This window comes from Apteryx rowi, unplaced genomic scaffold (assembly GCF_003343035.1).
Source record: "Apteryx rowi isolate R43461 unplaced genomic scaffold, aptRow1 scaffold_626, whole genome shotgun sequence".
Lineage (NCBI taxonomy): Eukaryota > Metazoa > Chordata > Aves > Apterygiformes > Apterygidae > Apteryx > Apteryx rowi.
The window spans coordinates 304,742-322,007 of NW_020450901.1; the positions used below are offsets into that span (position 1 = coordinate 304,742).

Below are 17,266 nucleotides of genomic sequence, written 5' to 3' on the forward strand. Positions count from 1 at the left end.
TGGCAGGCGAGCAGCAGACGCCCCCCCCCCCCGCCCCCCCCCGGGTGGGTTTTTAAGGCTTCCCTTAAAACTCGTCCCCGCCAGCACCCGAGGGAGATGAGCACCGCCCCCCCAGGCCCAGTCACCCTCCCCGCCTCTGACGGCCCTGCTCCCCCCGAGCGGGCCCAGCCGCCCCCCGGGCCGCCCCCGGGACTCACAGAACTCCACCAGCAGGTAGCGGTGGGCCGCCAGCGCCTGCTCGAAGGAGGCGGCGCGCAGCACCAGGACGCCGTCCTCCTCCTCGGGCTCGGCCTGCGCGCGGCCGAGCGGCAGCAGGCAGAGCAGCGGCACGAGCGCGCGCAGCACCCTCATGATGATGGCGGCGGCGGCAGCGGCGTCGGCGGGTCGGGCCTGGGGGCCGCGCCGCGCCCGCCTCCCCCTTATAAACCCGCCTCCTCCCCGCCGCCGCCGCGCCCCATTGGCCGCGCCGCGCTGGCGCCCCCGCCGCCTGCCATTGGCTCGGCCCAGCGCCCTGGCCGCTCCCCGCTTCCTATTCGCCGGCGAGTTAGGCACGCCCCCTTCCCGCCGCTGCTGGTTGGCTAAGGGACTCGCTCTTTCCCTGTGCGCCGGGATTGGCCCCTTCCTGCGCCGTTTCGCCTACGATTGGTCGGCGCCACCGTCCGGGCGCCGCTCGGCCCACTCCGCGGCCGCCGGCTCTCGAACGTGGCACTGGGGCGGCCCCAGCGGGGGCGGCAGCGCGCATGCGCCCGGCTCGCGCCGGCAGTCCTGCGTGGTGGATTCTGACTGGGCCGCGTCGGCCGCCCCGTGACCCCGACCCGGAAGGGAAGGCGGGCTTCCGGCGGCGCGCGGGGCCGCACGTCCCCGCTGGAGGGACGGTCCTGGGCACGTGACCCCGGACACGTCACGGTGCGCAGTGCCGCGGGACAAGGTCGGGGCGAAGTCCGGCCCTGCTGGCCAGGGCGGCCGCCAGCGCGGCACCACCGCTGTGATGCCACCGCCGTGACGGCACCCTGACACCACCACCACCGCCACCGCCATGACACCATTGCCATGACGCCACCCTGCACCACCACTGGGACACCACCACCACCATGACACTACTACCACAGCACCGCCACCATGACGCCATCCTGACACCACTGCTGTGACACCACCGCCACCGCGGCACCACCACCATGATGCTACTGCCACCATGGCACTGCTGCCATGATGCCACCATGACACCACTGCCACTGTGACACTGCCGCCATGACATCACCGCCACCGCAGCACTGCTACCATGACACCACCGGCACTGCAGCACTGCCACCATGGCACTGCCATCGTGACACCACCGCCACTGTGACACTGCCACCGTGACACCACTGCTGCCATGACACTGCCACGGCACCGCCATGACACGGCTGGCCCCTGCAGTGGCTCCCCCCAGGTCTCTGCCGGGCTGCAGCAGGGCCCCGCGCCCCAGTCGCATTGCTCCGGCTGCCTCCAGGCGCTCCTGAGGGGTCACTGGCATGAGGAAGGGGCTGGTACCTCTGACCCGAGGGCGAAGTTGGCTCCCTGCCCATTGCTGGGACCAGCAGGGCTCAGCGACACTTGACAGCAGGAAAAGAATGAACTACTGGTGCCAGGAGTCATCGTGTTCAGCAACTGCACAGTGTCATCACGGTGGAACTGCCTGGTTGTCTGCCCTCACCCCCACCACACAGATGTGCGTCCCATCCCCACGCTCTCTAGAGTAAGGCTGTTGTCTCACTTGGAGCATCAGGTGCACTCGTAGCTCCACAGAGCAGACAGTTTCACAGCGTGGACACAGCTAAAGGAGACCACTTCATTTTGTTGCAGTCCCACCAGTCCCTTACAAGTGGACTGCAGGGAATGAGCAAAACTAAAAGCAGCAGCCAGAGATCAGTGAAGCCTTGCAGTGAATCTCAAAAGGGCCCAAGCACGTGCTCCCCATTATAGAGAACACGGTCCCACAGCAGCACGCTGGCGGGCAGTAGGTGGGGAGCCTCGCCAGGCTGCAGCACCTGCTCCTGCTAGCCCTCAAGAGGAAGCCTTCGTGAGAAGGTTCTGGTTAGAGCAGGTCATTCTGTGAAATGTCCCCTAGGCCACCCATGAAAAATGAGTCCTGTGGCAAGGGGAAAAAATCCCGTCCTGCATCTTGCTTTGTTTCACTCTTGCATCTCCCTGATGCAACACAGAATTCAGGAGTCAGGTTGCAGATCCTCCAAGAGCTCCTGCTTAACAGCAGTTAGGAGAGCCTCTGGGCCTTTGGGGAGAAAGCAGCCAACCTTCAGCTACAGTGTTTGCACTGCTAGCGACCGGGATATCAGCAGGGTTGCTAGGGGCATCTCCTGTACACGCAGGCTGCCAGGCTGATAAGGGCCTGAGCTGGGGCAGGCTGTACGGGAGTCCTCCAGGCTCCCCTGCTGCACCCTGCCAATTCGCCAGCACAGTGACTGCTGGCAACAAAGATCTGCTGCTCTTCACTTTCCTCTTGCTTTCCCCCTGCAGAGGCTGGGTCACAAGGCACCAGTGGTGTTCAGAACAAGGTGCCTCACTAGGCCTCTGTAGATAATGTGATCTTTTCTTTAAGTGTTGTGAGGAGCAGTTGTCCATTCAGAAGCTTTGACTGAGCACAGAACTGGATTCCTCTCTCAGACCTGCCGAACAGTAGGGAAACGAGTCCGGCTGAGATTTGAGATGAAGGAGACACACTGAGCAGAGCAGTGAGGGTGCAGCTGCTGTTACCTGAACACAACTGCGCAGGGCTGTGCACACACAAGCACATCCGACTGCTGCCATGGGGGATTGGTTGCTGCCAGAAAAGAGATCCTGTTTTAATGCTTGGGCCTCTTGAAGCCCGACTATGCCCCGCAGGCAAGAGAGTGTTTGGGAGCTGCTGCTCAGAGTAAAAACAGCTCATTACCCTGCTGGGGCGCTCTGTAAGTGCAGCGATGCTCTTTGTTGAAAGTACCAGACTCTGAATCAAGGCAGTTCTTTGCCAGAAAACCCTTATCTGACGTCTTGGCAGAGGCAGGTCTAACCAGCATCAAGGGGAAATGTTTTTTCCACTGCCAGCAGGTTTGCAGGGCTGCAGGCAGTGAGCTGCCCTTCCACCTCAGCTCAGTTGCCACACGTCAGCTGAGTGACTGGGGCCCATCTCCAGTGCCACGCTACATGGTATGTTTGCTCAACAGCTCAGGCAAGGTAGACTATGCTAGCTAAGATCTTGCTGGTGTTGCGTCTCTTTTTTTTTTTTTTGGTGCTAGCCAGCGATCTCTGAACAAGGGTGCATCTTCACTGTTGAATGCAGCATCCTTTTGCCTGCCAAGGTGTTTTTTAGCCGCTTAGGGTCATTACAGCTTGTCAGGTGGTTTGAGGTAAACTTTGCCACGACTTTCTCCATAATCTGAACCAGAAGGAGATGGTGAATATAAAAAGAGCTATCCTGGGCCACACCAAGGATCCATCTGGTACAGGTGCCACAAGCAGGACCTAAAGAAGAGTTAAGAGCAGGGCAAGTACATAGATACTTCATAACTAGCTTGGAAATCCAGGGCTAGATAGTGAGAGGGTGAGGGAGAACTAGTAGGGTTTGTCTGGTTTCTCCACACATTTCCAAGGGTTGACCTGAGGTTAGGAGAAGAAGGAAGAAGCATCCTACTTTAGAGTGTTTTCTAAGTGGCACAGACCTGTTGTGACCTGTCATACCAGATCTTTAGCTAGAGCTGGTCACTTCCAACTCAAGAGCTCCACCTCCAACTCTCCATACTTCACTGACACTGGTGAATTTAGGTTCCAAGTCCAGACAAAGCCAGGGAAAAGGGCATGAGAGTCTCCCTGTCAGGGTAGGCAGAGGAGTWACAGAGCTGGGAAAAAAACGACAAGGGTTCTGGGACCATCAGCACCAGCCACATTGGCTCTCACAAGCCAAATGTCTCACCTCTCAGACCTTTATCCTGAGCATTGCTTTGACCTGTGCACTTTTCTTCCCGCCTCGCATCCAAGCTTCATGTCTTCCACAGTCAAGATTTGTCACCTTGTACCTGCCTCTTCCATACTGTCAGCCCCTGGCAAATGCAGTCTGTCTTGCTCATTTCACTTCATGGTGCTGCTACAAATACCCTCCCCTCACTGATTTTTTTTTCAACTTCTTTTTTAACAGGTACCTCTGACAGCTGTCATCCTTCCCTCCCCAGTCAGAGCAAACAAGCTTCATCATCATGTCAATGCCTTGTTCACTATCAAGACATCAGTTCCCATCTTCAACTAGCTCTTGCTACTAGACTGTCATGCACTTAGTAGCGTTCAGCTCAAAACTTCCTCCTCTCCTTCACCCTTCTGGCACTCCAAGAACAAGCTACAATTCTCTTGCTTTCTTCAAACCCCTTTAAATACCCCTGTGCTGCAATGTCTACAAAAAAGAAAGACAGGTAGGGCACTGCCTGCCATGTGTGGGCACAGTGTGTTTCTGATGTCTCGCTCCCTGATAGGACTATAAACTGGGGCAGAGCTTGAACTCCATACTCAGAGGCCATTTCTACAGTAGGTCCAGGCCCATAACAAGGGCTCTCAAGCACTACTGATGTGTTCACTAACAAACTTTCCCCTTTCTTTCAGCCTCAACTCTTCCAGGCTGCCTTTTGAACAGACACTCGTGAAACCCTGCCACACTTGAGGAGCTGCAGTTCTGCTTTTCAAGGCAGCTGCTATGTCAAAGGGATCGAGCCATTATTCAGCTGCTGCAATGCAAACAGCCACCTAACTAGAAAAGCAGCCCAGATCACTGTTACACAAATCCAGATCCTGGGTTTATGAAGCGTATCTCCTGGAAAGGGATGAGGCTTCTGCTTGGAAATGACAAGTAGTGAGAAATGGATCCGCCCTACCACTGTGTCCTGCTCAGTCCATGAGCAGAGTTGTGCATACCTTGGACTGCTTGTGCCTGTGAGCAGCCACTGGCTGGGCTGCCAGGAGGGAGAGCCGCGCTCTTGCAGCCATCTCAGGAACAGCAGGACAAAGATGGAGCAGAGTTGTGGGTCCGTTGGCCAAGTCAGAGCTTCCACTACAACTGCATGGCTGGGGCATCTACTGCCATCCTCACAAGGGAATTTGTTCCCTGCAGCCCAACAGAGGAGCAGCAGAACCACTCGCAGGACAGCAGTCACTGCAAGAAATCAGAAGGTGAATCGGACACGAGCCAAGCCAGTTATCCTGGAGCTGGTACCACATTCTGGAGAGAACACGTGGGGCAAATCACCACTGTAGCTCTTAAGGCGCTGGAGCTACAGCAGGTCACATGCCCCTCCTCCATGCCCCTCCCCAGGCATTGCACCTAGTCACTGCCACCATCACAGGAATGATCTAACAGAAATACCAACGTCCAGAATTTGGAAAGACTTGCCAAAGAGTTGAAGATTGCATCAGACAGGATCTAACCCTGATGCCAGCTGCCCACAGATTGACTGTTAGGGGCCAGAACAAAGAGGGCTTTTGTTCCTTTTATCAGCACCTCCGGGCTCGCCGCTAACTGACAAGACAGAGGGTGATTCCTGCTCAGAGTCTGTGCTCTTGCACTGCCTTTCACATCCCCGCACCACAGGAGGGACACAAGAACATACCAGAACGGCAGTTTAGAACAGGGAGCAACACAAGCAAAAACGCACCTTCTGGGGGTAGGCTAAATTGGGGCTGATGGCACTTCTCCAACTGCTCTTCACCTGTGTGTGGAGACAGCTCCCACCCTGCTAAGGAGACTTCACTCTAGCCCTTGCACTTTATTGTGGTTTCTGCAAGTCGCACCATTTCCTTTAGCTGCAGCATCTGGTAAGTGCAGCAGCTTTTAGGACTGAGAAGAAGAAAGGGAGCCTTTGCTATTAGCACACTAGGTTTCCTCTTGTATTCAAGGTTTGGAGTGCCTTTGCAGAGTAGTTGCTGTTGCAAGTCTTTTCGTCTGGGAGCAGGGTTTAACCATCTCCTCTCTACAGCTTCTCCAACCCCACAGATTCTTTAAAAAGCTTTCCATGGCTACAGTTAAGTTTCTTATCCTTAAAACAAACATGCCGCATGCTTTGTAAACATCCGCGGGCTCTTATCACACATCACCTCTCCTAAATTCCGTTGTGCCTCCTATTGCCTTTTTTATTGTTCTCAACTGCAGAGTAATCCCATTTTGTGCTTCCATGCTGGAGTAGGCATGATATAAGTGGGCTAGCACTCAGAAGCCACCTGCTTTTAGCTGGCAGATCACCCCCGACTTTATTCTCTCAGAGACTCACCATTTTCTCTCCTCCACTCCCTTCTCAACCCTCATACACTGCTGCCCTTTACTGCAGGCCATACGGAAGAGAGCGAACAGCAAAGGCTAGATCTTAGCACACAAATCCTTGGGAGCAGCGAAGGGCACACTGCAGCAGGGGCCTCTTGCCTTTCTCCCCTCCAGCAATGACTTTCCCAGATCCCCTATTATACTACACAGCAAGGCAGGGATTCTGGTCCTCTCTCCACCCCAGGTGCTTGCAGAGATCACTTGCTGGATAGAAGTGCTGGCATCTCCTGCTGAAGACCCAGAACAGAACCAGAATGGACAGCAGACAGTCAGTTCAAAGTTTTTATTTAACTGTCATAAAAGGATAAGCAGACGATGATTCCAAACCTGTTAACCCGGGTCTAGGATTTACAGACAATATGCACCAAATCAAATTAACAAAAATCTCTCTAGGGGCAGGGCAAGGAAGAGTTAGAGGCAGAGACGTAGCTACGAGAAAACCACATGTACTTGGTCCCAGTTCTAGTACAACCTCAGTGTGGGAGGATCCAAATAAGGGGGCTGTGGAGCTGGAACATGCCTGCCCAGTCACCAGGGGGTCACAGGCCCCAGAGGGCTGCTTCGCCCCTCACTGCCATGTCAGTGCGGCCTTGGGGGTGGCAGGCTGAAGTGCTGCGAGGGGTCTGGTCTGGGCACAGGGGAGGAGGGAGTCTAGTATCAAGGCAATAAATACTGACAGGCCAGGCACAGATTTTAAAAGGCAGAACAGATACGTAAGGCATTAACCGCTCCTGAATATTTGTCCATTGCAAGCTCTTTGTTGATCACATCAGGAGAACAGCTGCAGAAACAGACTAGTCCATCCTCAGCCCAAAAGAGCGAGGAGGGCAGGTGCTGCCCTGGTATTTCAGTGCTTTGCAGCTACTTAAGCTGCAATGAGAAGTCTGAGGTGATGGCAACACTGGTGACTCCCGCACCTACCTGCCTTGCAACCCCTTCCGTGCCTTGGAGGCGCTGGGGCTGCCCAGAGAGTTCGGAGCTCTACATAAACAGGGCCAGGGGTTCTGCCAGGCCAGCTCTCTGGACACTGGAGGGATGGCTTGGGGAAGGGGCTGGGTGTCACCCAGGATGGCACGTCACCCTCCCCTTTGGAGATGTCCAGTCTCAGGTGAAGAATGGACCAGCAGCGAAGCGGGAAGTTGTGAATCATTCCTAATAACCCATGAGGGGTGTGACCCAGATGAGTGCCATGCCAACAGACACAGGGCAGGTGAGGGCATTTAAAAAGTGTAACAAGGGCAGGGCCCCCTCCCTAGAGGATACATGTTACACATTAAGGCATCATGGTTACAGGGAACATCCACAAATGAAGCTGCCAGTGTTCCCAGGACACTGACTGGATGGAAGGGGCAGGCCAGACATGATTTTAGGCAACAAACATCCAGTGGCTGCCTGGCATCAGAGTTCCTCAGCCACTTGGAGGCAATGGCTACCCTGAGCTGGGCACAGGAAAGTTAAGAACATCCTCTGATCTGCTTCCTATACAGAATACAGGAGTCTCTCCCCTTCAGCATCTACCAGAATAAAGGAAGGTGAGAAGCAGCAAAGGGCTAGGCAAAGGAGCGAGCGCTCCCACCTCTGTGCTGGGACATCATGGCCCTGGGAGGGGCAGCTGGAGGCCAGATGCAGACAGCATGGTTTGGTCAATTCTGTTCAGTGATTCTCTGGGGAGGGGGCACATTACAAAACTGAGCTCTCTGGACAACTTAAAATGGGGGGGGCAGTGTGAAAGGGAAGAGGGTTCCAATGTCAGCACTTTGGTACAGGGAGGGGTTTCTACGGTAGCCACTGTCTGATTCGTGCTCTCTGGGGATTGGCCTTGGGAAGGGCTAGTCCTTCCAATCCTTCTTAATGGTCAGGTTCCACTCCCAGGACAGGTGGTCAGTCTTATCATCGTCTGTGAATTTGGATTTGATGTTGTAGCTGCCCCGGGCCAGCATGCCCTTAGGAGCTTCTTCCATGGGGGTCAGAAACTCGTACTCTTCTGCTCGGGGGCCATAGCTCCCAACCATGTATTCAGTCTTGTCAACTAGAAGGAGAAAGAGGTGGATGGAAACTGTGTAAGAGCCTCCCCTGCATTTGGGGCAAGGCTAAAGCATATGTAAGGTCTGTTACTGCTACAACAATCCACAAAAACACACAGAAGCTGTGAGAACAACTATGTCCCCTACATTAACAGCTTCACTCACTCCAGAAACCGCTCCTTCAGCAGGAGGCAATCCTCCCACACTAGCACTGCTGTCCATGCAGAAGTGATCTGTTCACTTCTGAGCTCTAGTAGTGACTACACATCAAGCCCAGAGGTGCAGATGCAACCAGGACCGCAGGCTGTCACACTGCAGCAGACTCAGAAGAGCCTTCACATTCCCAAAGGCTCAAAGGCAGAGGCATGACCAGCATGCTTCCAACTAAAGACTGTCTCCTCCCCTTAGGAACTGTTGGGGCAGCAATGGACAAGTCCCCATCGCAGTACAGGAGAAAGGCCTCACACAAAGCAGTACCTGAGTCATAGTGGAAGCACTTACTTTTCACTCCTTTTCGGAACGTGTGCTGAATATACTTCAACCCTGACACAATCTCCCTGTTCACCTGCAGGGAGACAAGCAAGGACTGTAGAAAACAGAGGGATCCTACACACAGCCCCACGCACAGTAGGAGACAATTTCCTTCATCACACCACAGTTTTGGGGGCTCAGGCATTCCCTGTGCTGGGACTGCAACAATCAGATGTTCCAAAGTTCATTGGTTCTTCAGTTTTCAGATCAGAATTCTTACCCTAAAGGAGATTTTTATCCGGTATTCCACACCCTCCTTCAGCACAAATGCTTGCTTTTTGTAGCTCTCCAGGTCACCTGAAAAGAAGGGAGAGGGTTGCTCAGAGTCCAACGGACGGATTCAACTTGCAAGGGGTCTTTACAACAGTATCTGCAATAGCAGGGGACTAGACTGGACCCTTACTGCCAGTACCACACACAAAGTTTATCCTTCCATTTTTGCTAGTCAGGACCCCCTTTGCTACCTTTCCCGAGCTACCTGAGGCAGGCAGATGATACTGCATGAAAGGACTACACCATCACACAGCAACGCAGTTAACTCAAGGATGTCCCTTTGTAAACATTTGCTGCAAGGCTGTCACCATCTCAAAGATGCCACTGGTGTGGCTGCGCAGGCTGGAGGACAGCTGGCTCCCCCAGCTGGCAACTTATGCACCTACAAAACTAGAGGCAGGCAACCTAGTGGAAGCAGAAAGACCTTTTTGCTGAGGTGGAGGGTACTGACACCAGCCACTAGGTTCAAAGTACTGGAATCCTTTGGTGGCCTGGGCACCTTACCCTGCAGTCAAGAAAGGGGCATTTCTGACATACAGGAAAGCTTGCCCGCCACCCCCATCAGTGCTCTCGCAGAACCTTCTGAAGGACTCTGCATCAAGTCAGCTTTGACCTGGAAGAAGGGATAGTATTCCTCCCTAGCTCACCTGTCAAGTCCAGCTCCAGAGGGCCAGGAGCAGTAGCACAGACCAAAGTTAGTTTGGTCACCACCACATTTGGAGCATTAGGATCTAGGAGACAAACAGAAAGGCTATTAAACACCCATCCCCAGTGCCAACCCAGGCAACTCCTCACTTTTCCTTCCAGGGCAGTTTTTGAAAAAGCAAGGAAACCAGTGAGGACAACATTCACCTCAGCAGAGGTCCGGGCTCCCCCTTGCATTATGCCCAGCACACAGTCCCTCCCAGAACAGCTCCCTCTAGATGGAAAGAGGATGCAACTCCCCCCACCCAAATCCCATTGCTTTATTCATAGGGCCAGAGATTCAGCACTGGGGGAGCACAGACATGTGCCTTTAAGCTCCTGGCTGCACTCATGCCCAAGTGCAGAGAGCTGGGAAGAGAACAGCTCCCTGACAGGAGCAGGGATAAAGCTGAAGGTCACAGATGGAGCTGTGGCTCTCGTGAGGCTCAGCCATGTCCTAGGGCTCACCTGCAGTCACAGTGACGGCACCAAGCAGCGCCTCCTTGTACTTGCGCAAACTCTCATCATCCTTGTCCAGCTCCTGGATCTCCTGGATGCTCTTCTGGGCAGGTGGCTTATAGTTGACTGAGTGTTCATCCTCCTCATTCTCAGCTGCAATCTGGGCCAGCTGCTCTGCCGTCGGCTCCTGCTCTGCCATCTCCACGCACGCGAATTACACTGAAGTGGGGAGGAAAAGTGTAACTGCATCTACCTACTCCAAAAGTGCAGGCCTCTTCCCAGCAGCACAGCTCTTGGGCAAATCGGGCATCCCCAGGACTGCTGCACACCAGCTCCACAGGCTCCCTCTCATAATTGGGCCTTCATGGGCTGCCCCCAGAGGGACCTTCAGGAGTACATGACTGCCAAGGGCCCCTACCCCGCTGCCCATGCAAACTCCTCCAACAGATCAGGTCTCATATTCAGCCCATCCAGGCCCATGMAAGAGGGTGGGAAAAATTCAACCTCCATGCTTTGTTCATAAGCTAGGACAGGTAAATATCCTAAGCCAGAGAGAAAACACTCCCCTCCACCAAAATAACTGGGTGAAGCTTTCACTCATAATAGAGCTGAGCCCAGAATAAACCCAGTTCAGTTCTGCTTCTCTACAACATACAATCCCAGCTAAGAATAAACATTGGCCCCACCACTGGCCCAAACCCCCAAAGCCTCTGCTACAGTCTTGTAGCTTATAGCTTGTAATTCAGTCAGATCAATCTACTCTGTGCTGGATGCCTCTGAGGAGGGGAATGAGGCACCTGGCTCAGCTGATCTCATGCTCAGACCTTTCCAAAGATCTGTGTCACATAAGGCCAGTGAAACACAGCTAATGGATTAAAAACATTTGTGTAGTTTGGCTCAGCTGTTCAAGTCCCCAGATGCACTCTAACGAGGAAAAAAGCAGCTGCATACAAAGGGCTGGTGAAAGGTGATGCCAACACCCCATTAAAAACCCAGGTTAAAGCCAATGATATTTCTGAATAACTCTTCATGTTCCACTGGGCACACTGTCCGAAGGGTGATCCTATGGCAAATACTAACTTGGACTGCTCCACAGACTTTAAAACCCCCTTTGATGATGACAGCTTTTGAAAAGCTTTTTGTACAAGCAATATCTTTCACAAATTATACTTCTACCATTACCTGGCATTCCCATAACCTGTTTGATGTTCCTACCTCAAATTTTGCACTAGCATACACAACTCAGACTGCAAAACTGCATTCTCTGTTCTTGCATCTAGCTTCCAAATAAAGCAAAAACTACAACATTCACTACACATACAACACACATGCAATACACTTAAATACAAGCTTATGATCTAGATGCACTTCCACAAAATGCAAAGATACATCTAGAAATGACAACATGTTAAAGAAAAGYGAGGTCAACAACTAAAGCCTGTCATACAGGTCACACTAAATAAGCTAACCATCACCTTTGAACTAACTGACATAATAAAACACAGTTCAAKTATTCCTTTTCTGTCCAATGTGCCACCCAGAGGAGGAAAGAAAAATCCTAGGGCTGACACTAATCACACACAGTTTATAGAGCACATTTTACAGTGACGCAAGGCAAGTTATGCAGACACTGGAGCCAGTCTGACTCCATCTCCAGTTTGAGCCCAGCAACAGTTGTAATAGCAGAAGGGTGGAGGTGCCATCTGGACTGCACTAATATTTTTAGCCGTAAGTTTTATGAACATTTTGTTGGGGAACAAGACAAAGGAGACAAATTCTACCCTGGAAAGTGCAGCTTTGCACATCTCCACCAGAAGAGAAGACTACAGCAGACCTACCAGCAAATATTCAAAAGGAAAAAAAAAAAATTGACCACTCCATCTGCCAAGATTTTGGGGTTAAGCACTGGCATCAGCTCCCAGGGAGCCAGCGCTGAAGTGTCGGTGCAGTCGGGCCCCGCAAAGGGGGTCCCACTTCTCACCCACTGCCAGACCTGGAGCACAGATTTTCTGATTTGTCCTGGGCTGGCCCTGCTTCCCTCGGGGAGGGTAACATGCCTCTTCTGGTGGGCTGAGGGTAGGATACTTGTAATGGATGTAATTGGTGTATCTGGGTATTAAGGCTTGACAGCATCACAGAATAGCTGTGGTTGGAAGGGACCTCTGGAGATCATCTGGTCCAACCCCCCTGCTCAAGCAGGGTCAGCTAGAGCAGGTTGCCCAGGACTGCATCTTGTTGGGTTTTCAGTATCTCCAAGGATGGAGACCGCACAACCTGCCCACGCAACCTGTTCCAGTGTTCAACCACCCTCACAGTAAAGTGTTTTCCTGTGCTCAGGTGGAATTTCCTGTGTTTCAGTTTGTGCCCTTTGACTAAGACTGTATCACCGGACAAGGAAAAAAGAAAAAAGATGCAGCACACTTGGGGTTATTTAAAAGGGCTTTGGCCCTGGGCAGGTGCAAGCATGTCTGTGCAGGAGAGTTCTTCCCACTATCCCTCTGCACTTTTAACACCCAACAATCACCTGCATCAACCCGTACACTTTACAGCAAGCAGCTGGCTTTTCTGCATAGGACTGTCCAATACCCTTGCACTGAATAACATAGAAATTTATATTCAAAAGGTCACTTAATCTTATGTCATATATGCAACAGGTGATTAGATTTCACTCTGGTATGCCCATATCAAACCCAGTCACTTGCTTTGGACTAGTCTCCAGAAATGCCTCCAGCCTTGAAGACTCCCAGAGGTGGAGAGCACACATTTGCTCAAGCATCCGTTCTAATGCTTAATTTCCCTGTTACAGACCTTTGCCTTGCCTCCACGCTAGATTTCACCTGCCAAATGCTACAGCTTGTTCTCTCTCCATACACTGAAGAACTCGTGGACTTTTCTCCTCCGACACCTGTAGCTTTCAGGAAATAGAAGTGACTGACTTTCAGTGAGAGCCTGAAAGAACGTAAGTCTCAAGTCACTGACTACTATTGACTCCCAAACTCTCTATGACTGAGTCCTTTTAAAAAAGATGCATATAAAAAACAGATGCAATGCTCCAAATTAACCTTCCCAGAGCTGAACACATGGCAGATGATCCACCAGTATCTACACGACACAGACAGTGTTGGAAATCCCTCCACAATACTACACTAGCATTCACGGGTGCTTATTCTGTATTGTCCTTCAATTTTCAGACTAGGCAAAGACAACTAACAACCTTCCTGCTCTGAGTGTCACTTGCAAGTAATAACCAACAAGAATTGGCCAGACAGCCTCTCCTGTAACAACCAAAGGTCGCCAGAGCCATTACTACGCAAACAGCTGATGACCAGCACTCCAAGTTAAACAGAGCAGCTCTAGACTACAGTACAGCTCACCCCAACAGTAGAGTCAGGTCTGGAAGACAGCTGTGCTCTGCACAGGAGCAGTCTTAGGTTTTAAACATTACTGAAGAACAGCAGCTGATTTCTAGGCTCAGGTATCCTGCCCTGATCAGAGTTAAGAAATTTATTAGTTGTCTCACCCAAGCACAGAGCTACCAGTTGCTGTATACCTACCTTGAGGTGGAACAGATGGGGCAACATGGGTTTTCTCCCACACATCACCAGCACCCAAACTTCATCAGCTCCATTACAGTAACCCTCTCCGCAAACAGATTTTTAGCAACAACTGTGCCTTAGATGGCACAGAAAAAAAACAGCCTCAGTTGCTTTCCTTTGCCTCTAACCTTAATTCTATGACCAAAAGCTAAAGAAACCATCATGACTTGCACAAATTAATTAAGAACCACCCCAGTCCCCACATGATTTTTAAAATCRTGGAAGTCCACCAAAGACAGAAACTAGCTCTTCAAACTAAACCAAAGTCACCTGAAAAGGCAAGAGATGTTACAACTAGCAGCTCCAGCCAGGGCAGGATCCAGCTCTCTAAGGAAGCACTGGAAAAATATTACTTCAGCTCTTCCAACAAGCTTTCCCAAGTGCAACAGTASGGAGAGCAACATCGTTGATCAGGTTGTGCCGAAGCCACGCTGCTGCCGAGCTCGAGAGAAGCAGGCTTGTGTGACCCTGACTGGATGTAAGGGCGAAGAGACACACTGCAATACACCCAACTGGGAGCCAGGCTCCAGCAGGCAGCCTCCTCCCAGCACAGAGCACTGCCTTTAATAACCTCGGGTCACAGTTCCTTGGCTACTTCTCCAAACACTGAGCCAGAAAGGAAGGAGACTCCCAATAGCATAAAACTTTTCCAAGATCCTCAACCTCGCCCTTTCAGGCTTCTAAGACAAAGCATTTCTTACAGCTCAGAATTAGTAAAACAGAGCTTTTCCAGGTGCATGAAAGACCAGCCATCAGACTGCCAGACAAAACAAAGTCAAAGGATTCAATTGTATCTCAACTCCCAGGAGAGAACCGCACTCACGTATCCCACTCGCATGCTGCTGCGACCTGCAGCAAGAACGCAGCACTGACATGTAGAAAGTTTGCTGCAGCAGAGGCAGTAACTAAGGTGATGGGACCTGCAATCTCAGTTCCTTCAAAGGGCTCAGCTCCTTCTTAACCAAAGCCATTCTGATACACTGCTGACCTGCAACTGGATGTGGGTAACTTCTTTTAACTCAAGAATTCAAACCTCAGGCATCGCTCTGAGGTCCTTAGAAGGGAATTCCTCTTCAGCCCCTTTTGAGACTTAGGAGATGCTCACGTACCCTGTTCACGTACCCTTCCGTATCAATAGCTCTCTGACTCTTAAAACACAACTGACTCATAGTACCTTAGAGCTGGTGTCTCTGCAGCTCCTGGGAGAACCACTACTCTGGAACAGACAGCTCACACCTGCTGGGAACTGTAGTAGCTGCCAACAGGGAAGGGGACGCCTAGCCTGCTCTCAGCCTGAAAGCAAATTACAATGAACAGGCTCCAGGATAGCCCTAGATGCTTCTCAGATCTTTGGAGATCTCACAAGTCTGCAGAAGACAGCAGAAGACTGAATCATTTCCCACCACGGAATTCTTACTCAGCAGCCTTCACTGCTCCCTTAAGTCAGCAGTTTCTCCTGGATTCTCTTGGTATTTGTACAGTGCAATAGCAAATAACTAGCAGCACTGAATACAAGAGCCCCACCTTCTGCCAGCTGGAAAAACTGCTAGGAATATAACCCCACATCTGTTTTCAGATGGGCAATGGTAAATAGTGACTTCTTCATACCCCAGGGTCAAGATCCCAAGGCACTAGTGAAATAAAAGTTAGTCAGAGTCCTTCAAATGAGCTGACAGGCTTGGGATGTCCCTTAGGCTACAGTGCAGCCACCGCCACATAGCAGTGCCAATTCAAGCAGTCCCCACCCTTCCTTCTTTCCCTGTTGTGCAAAGGAAAGCTTGTACGATCACACAGCGAACTCAGTTGGCAACTGATTCAGTTAATAACCATTTCTGCAAGGTTAGTTTCTCGACAGATCAGTTCACTGATCCAGTTCACTATGCAGCTGCAAAAGCTGTTATACTGTGAAAACAGGGAGAAAAAACTGCTTAAACCAGTTCAAGTGACACTGCTGCTCCACATGTACAATGACAGCTTGAGAGGCTTGATCAGAAATAAATTGGGCTCAGCTCTGTTCCTATGGCAGCAGTACAGGAGGGAGGGTATATCAACTGGCAAAAAAGGAAATAATGACTCACCGATACTTCCCAGAAGCTGTGTCCTGCCCTCTGACAACAATACCCACAGGAATTCRGAGGTAGGGGGAAGTTCAGATAATGCTGCTGCACCAGGTCACTTTGTAAGAGCATCCCAACGAATTCTAATCTCATCTGGGGACTAATCCTCACCATTAGCTCAAAGCTCTGGAATAAAGAATTCTGCAACAGTCTGCTGCCTTTCAGGTACTTTGCAGTTTGGATATGCTTTTTTTTTTTTTCATATGACCTAGTCCTAGATTGCAGTTCAGATAACATATTATCCTGCAACAGCAAAACCAAAGAAGCTAGCAGATGATTCCATACACCCTCATAACTTTAAAACTTCAAAAAACTCTTGCAGTCCTACATGCAGAATGCGAACAAGTTACCATGGGTAAGCGTGCTGCAGTCTGGCTGCAACCATCTGTTAACGCAACGGCAATACAGCCGCAGACACTGTCAAGAGCGTGATCAAGTTGTAAAAATTGCCACTTGCTTCCTTGCTTGAACACTATGATGGAACAGCCTCTGCTCAGCTGCTCCTGTACAAGAATAGCTGCACTGGAAGAGCTCTGGGGAAAACAGAATAATAAAGCATTCGGGACAAGACCTGAAACCCTCAAGGCAACAATGCAGTTGCTTAGTGAAATCAAGAGTTCTTCTCATTTTAAGAAAAGGAAGTTACAACTTTCAGACTTGTTGCAAAGAGTCTATTGAGCAAGGAAAGGCATCATCATCCTTCCAACATAGACTTTTATTCAGAAAGGAACAAGGCGATTAGATGCCATGCACAAGAACCAAGCCGCAGTCTTCATCCACGTTTCACCAGCCGCCCTAAAACGCTTCCTGCCTGTAGCATTACGGGGGGAGAACAGGCGCTTTAATTATTCTAACAAGGAAGGAGATCAGCCCTGAGGAAGTCACTTCCAGGTTCCTCATTTCAAAACTAGAAACCATTTACGGAAGATCTATTCGGGGACAAACGGGAGTGCTGGCATCTCCCACCTCCCTGCAAGGCAGGAAAGCACCCGGCGTTCATTTTCACCGCCGCTCCGCGGCCCCAGCACGGCGGAGATCGGCGGGAGGCCGAGCGCCGCCCTCCAGCCGCCCTCGCGGGAAGCGCGGGCCGAGCGGAGACGCCCGCGCTCCGAGACCCTGAAAACCTCCCGCTGCCGGAGCCGCGCCCGGAGCGCGGCCCCGCGAGGAAGCGCCGCTCCCGCACCCCGAGAGGCCGCTGAAGGTCGTCGGAGCCCGGCTCCCGCGGCGGCGCAGAGCCCGCGGCCCGCGCCC

The 17,266-nt window shown here is 51.7% G+C and overlaps 2 protein-coding genes and 1 long non-coding RNA gene across 3 annotated transcripts in view; 1 reads left to right on the plus strand and 2 right to left on the minus strand.

Annotated features, from left to right (window-relative positions):
* The window catches only part of P4HB (prolyl 4-hydroxylase subunit beta), a 10,167-nt gene extending 9,755 nt beyond the window's left edge, over positions 1–412 (minus strand). The window contains exon 1 of the mRNA XM_026084109.1: positions 198–412. Coding sequence (XP_025939894.1) covers positions 198–351 — 154 coding nt within the window. The 5' untranslated portion in view covers positions 352–412. The remainder of the gene's footprint in view (positions 1–197) is intronic.
* A 375-nt stretch (positions 413–787) lies between these two features.
* On the plus strand, positions 788–6,122 carry LOC112974764. The gene is made up of 2 exons (XR_003256384.1): positions 788–1,735; positions 4,624–6,122. It is a non-coding gene; the product is annotated as an uncharacterized LOC112974764 (long non-coding RNA).
* Positions 6,123–6,599: 477 nt separating this feature from the next.
* The window catches only part of ARHGDIA (Rho GDP dissociation inhibitor alpha), a 10,817-nt gene continuing 150 nt past the window's right edge, over positions 6,600–17,266 (minus strand). The window contains exons 2-6 of the mRNA XM_026084096.1: positions 10,312–10,521; positions 9,807–9,890; positions 9,107–9,183; positions 8,857–8,920; positions 6,600–8,360 (exon numbers count right to left, since the gene is read on the minus strand). Of these exons, the coding sequence (XP_025939881.1) occupies positions 8,161–8,360; positions 8,857–8,920; positions 9,107–9,183; positions 9,807–9,890; positions 10,312–10,501 (615 nt within the window). The 5' untranslated portion in view covers positions 10,502–10,521 and the 3' untranslated portion in view covers positions 6,600–8,160. The remainder of the gene's footprint in view (positions 8,361–8,856; positions 8,921–9,106; positions 9,184–9,806; positions 9,891–10,311; positions 10,522–17,266) is intronic.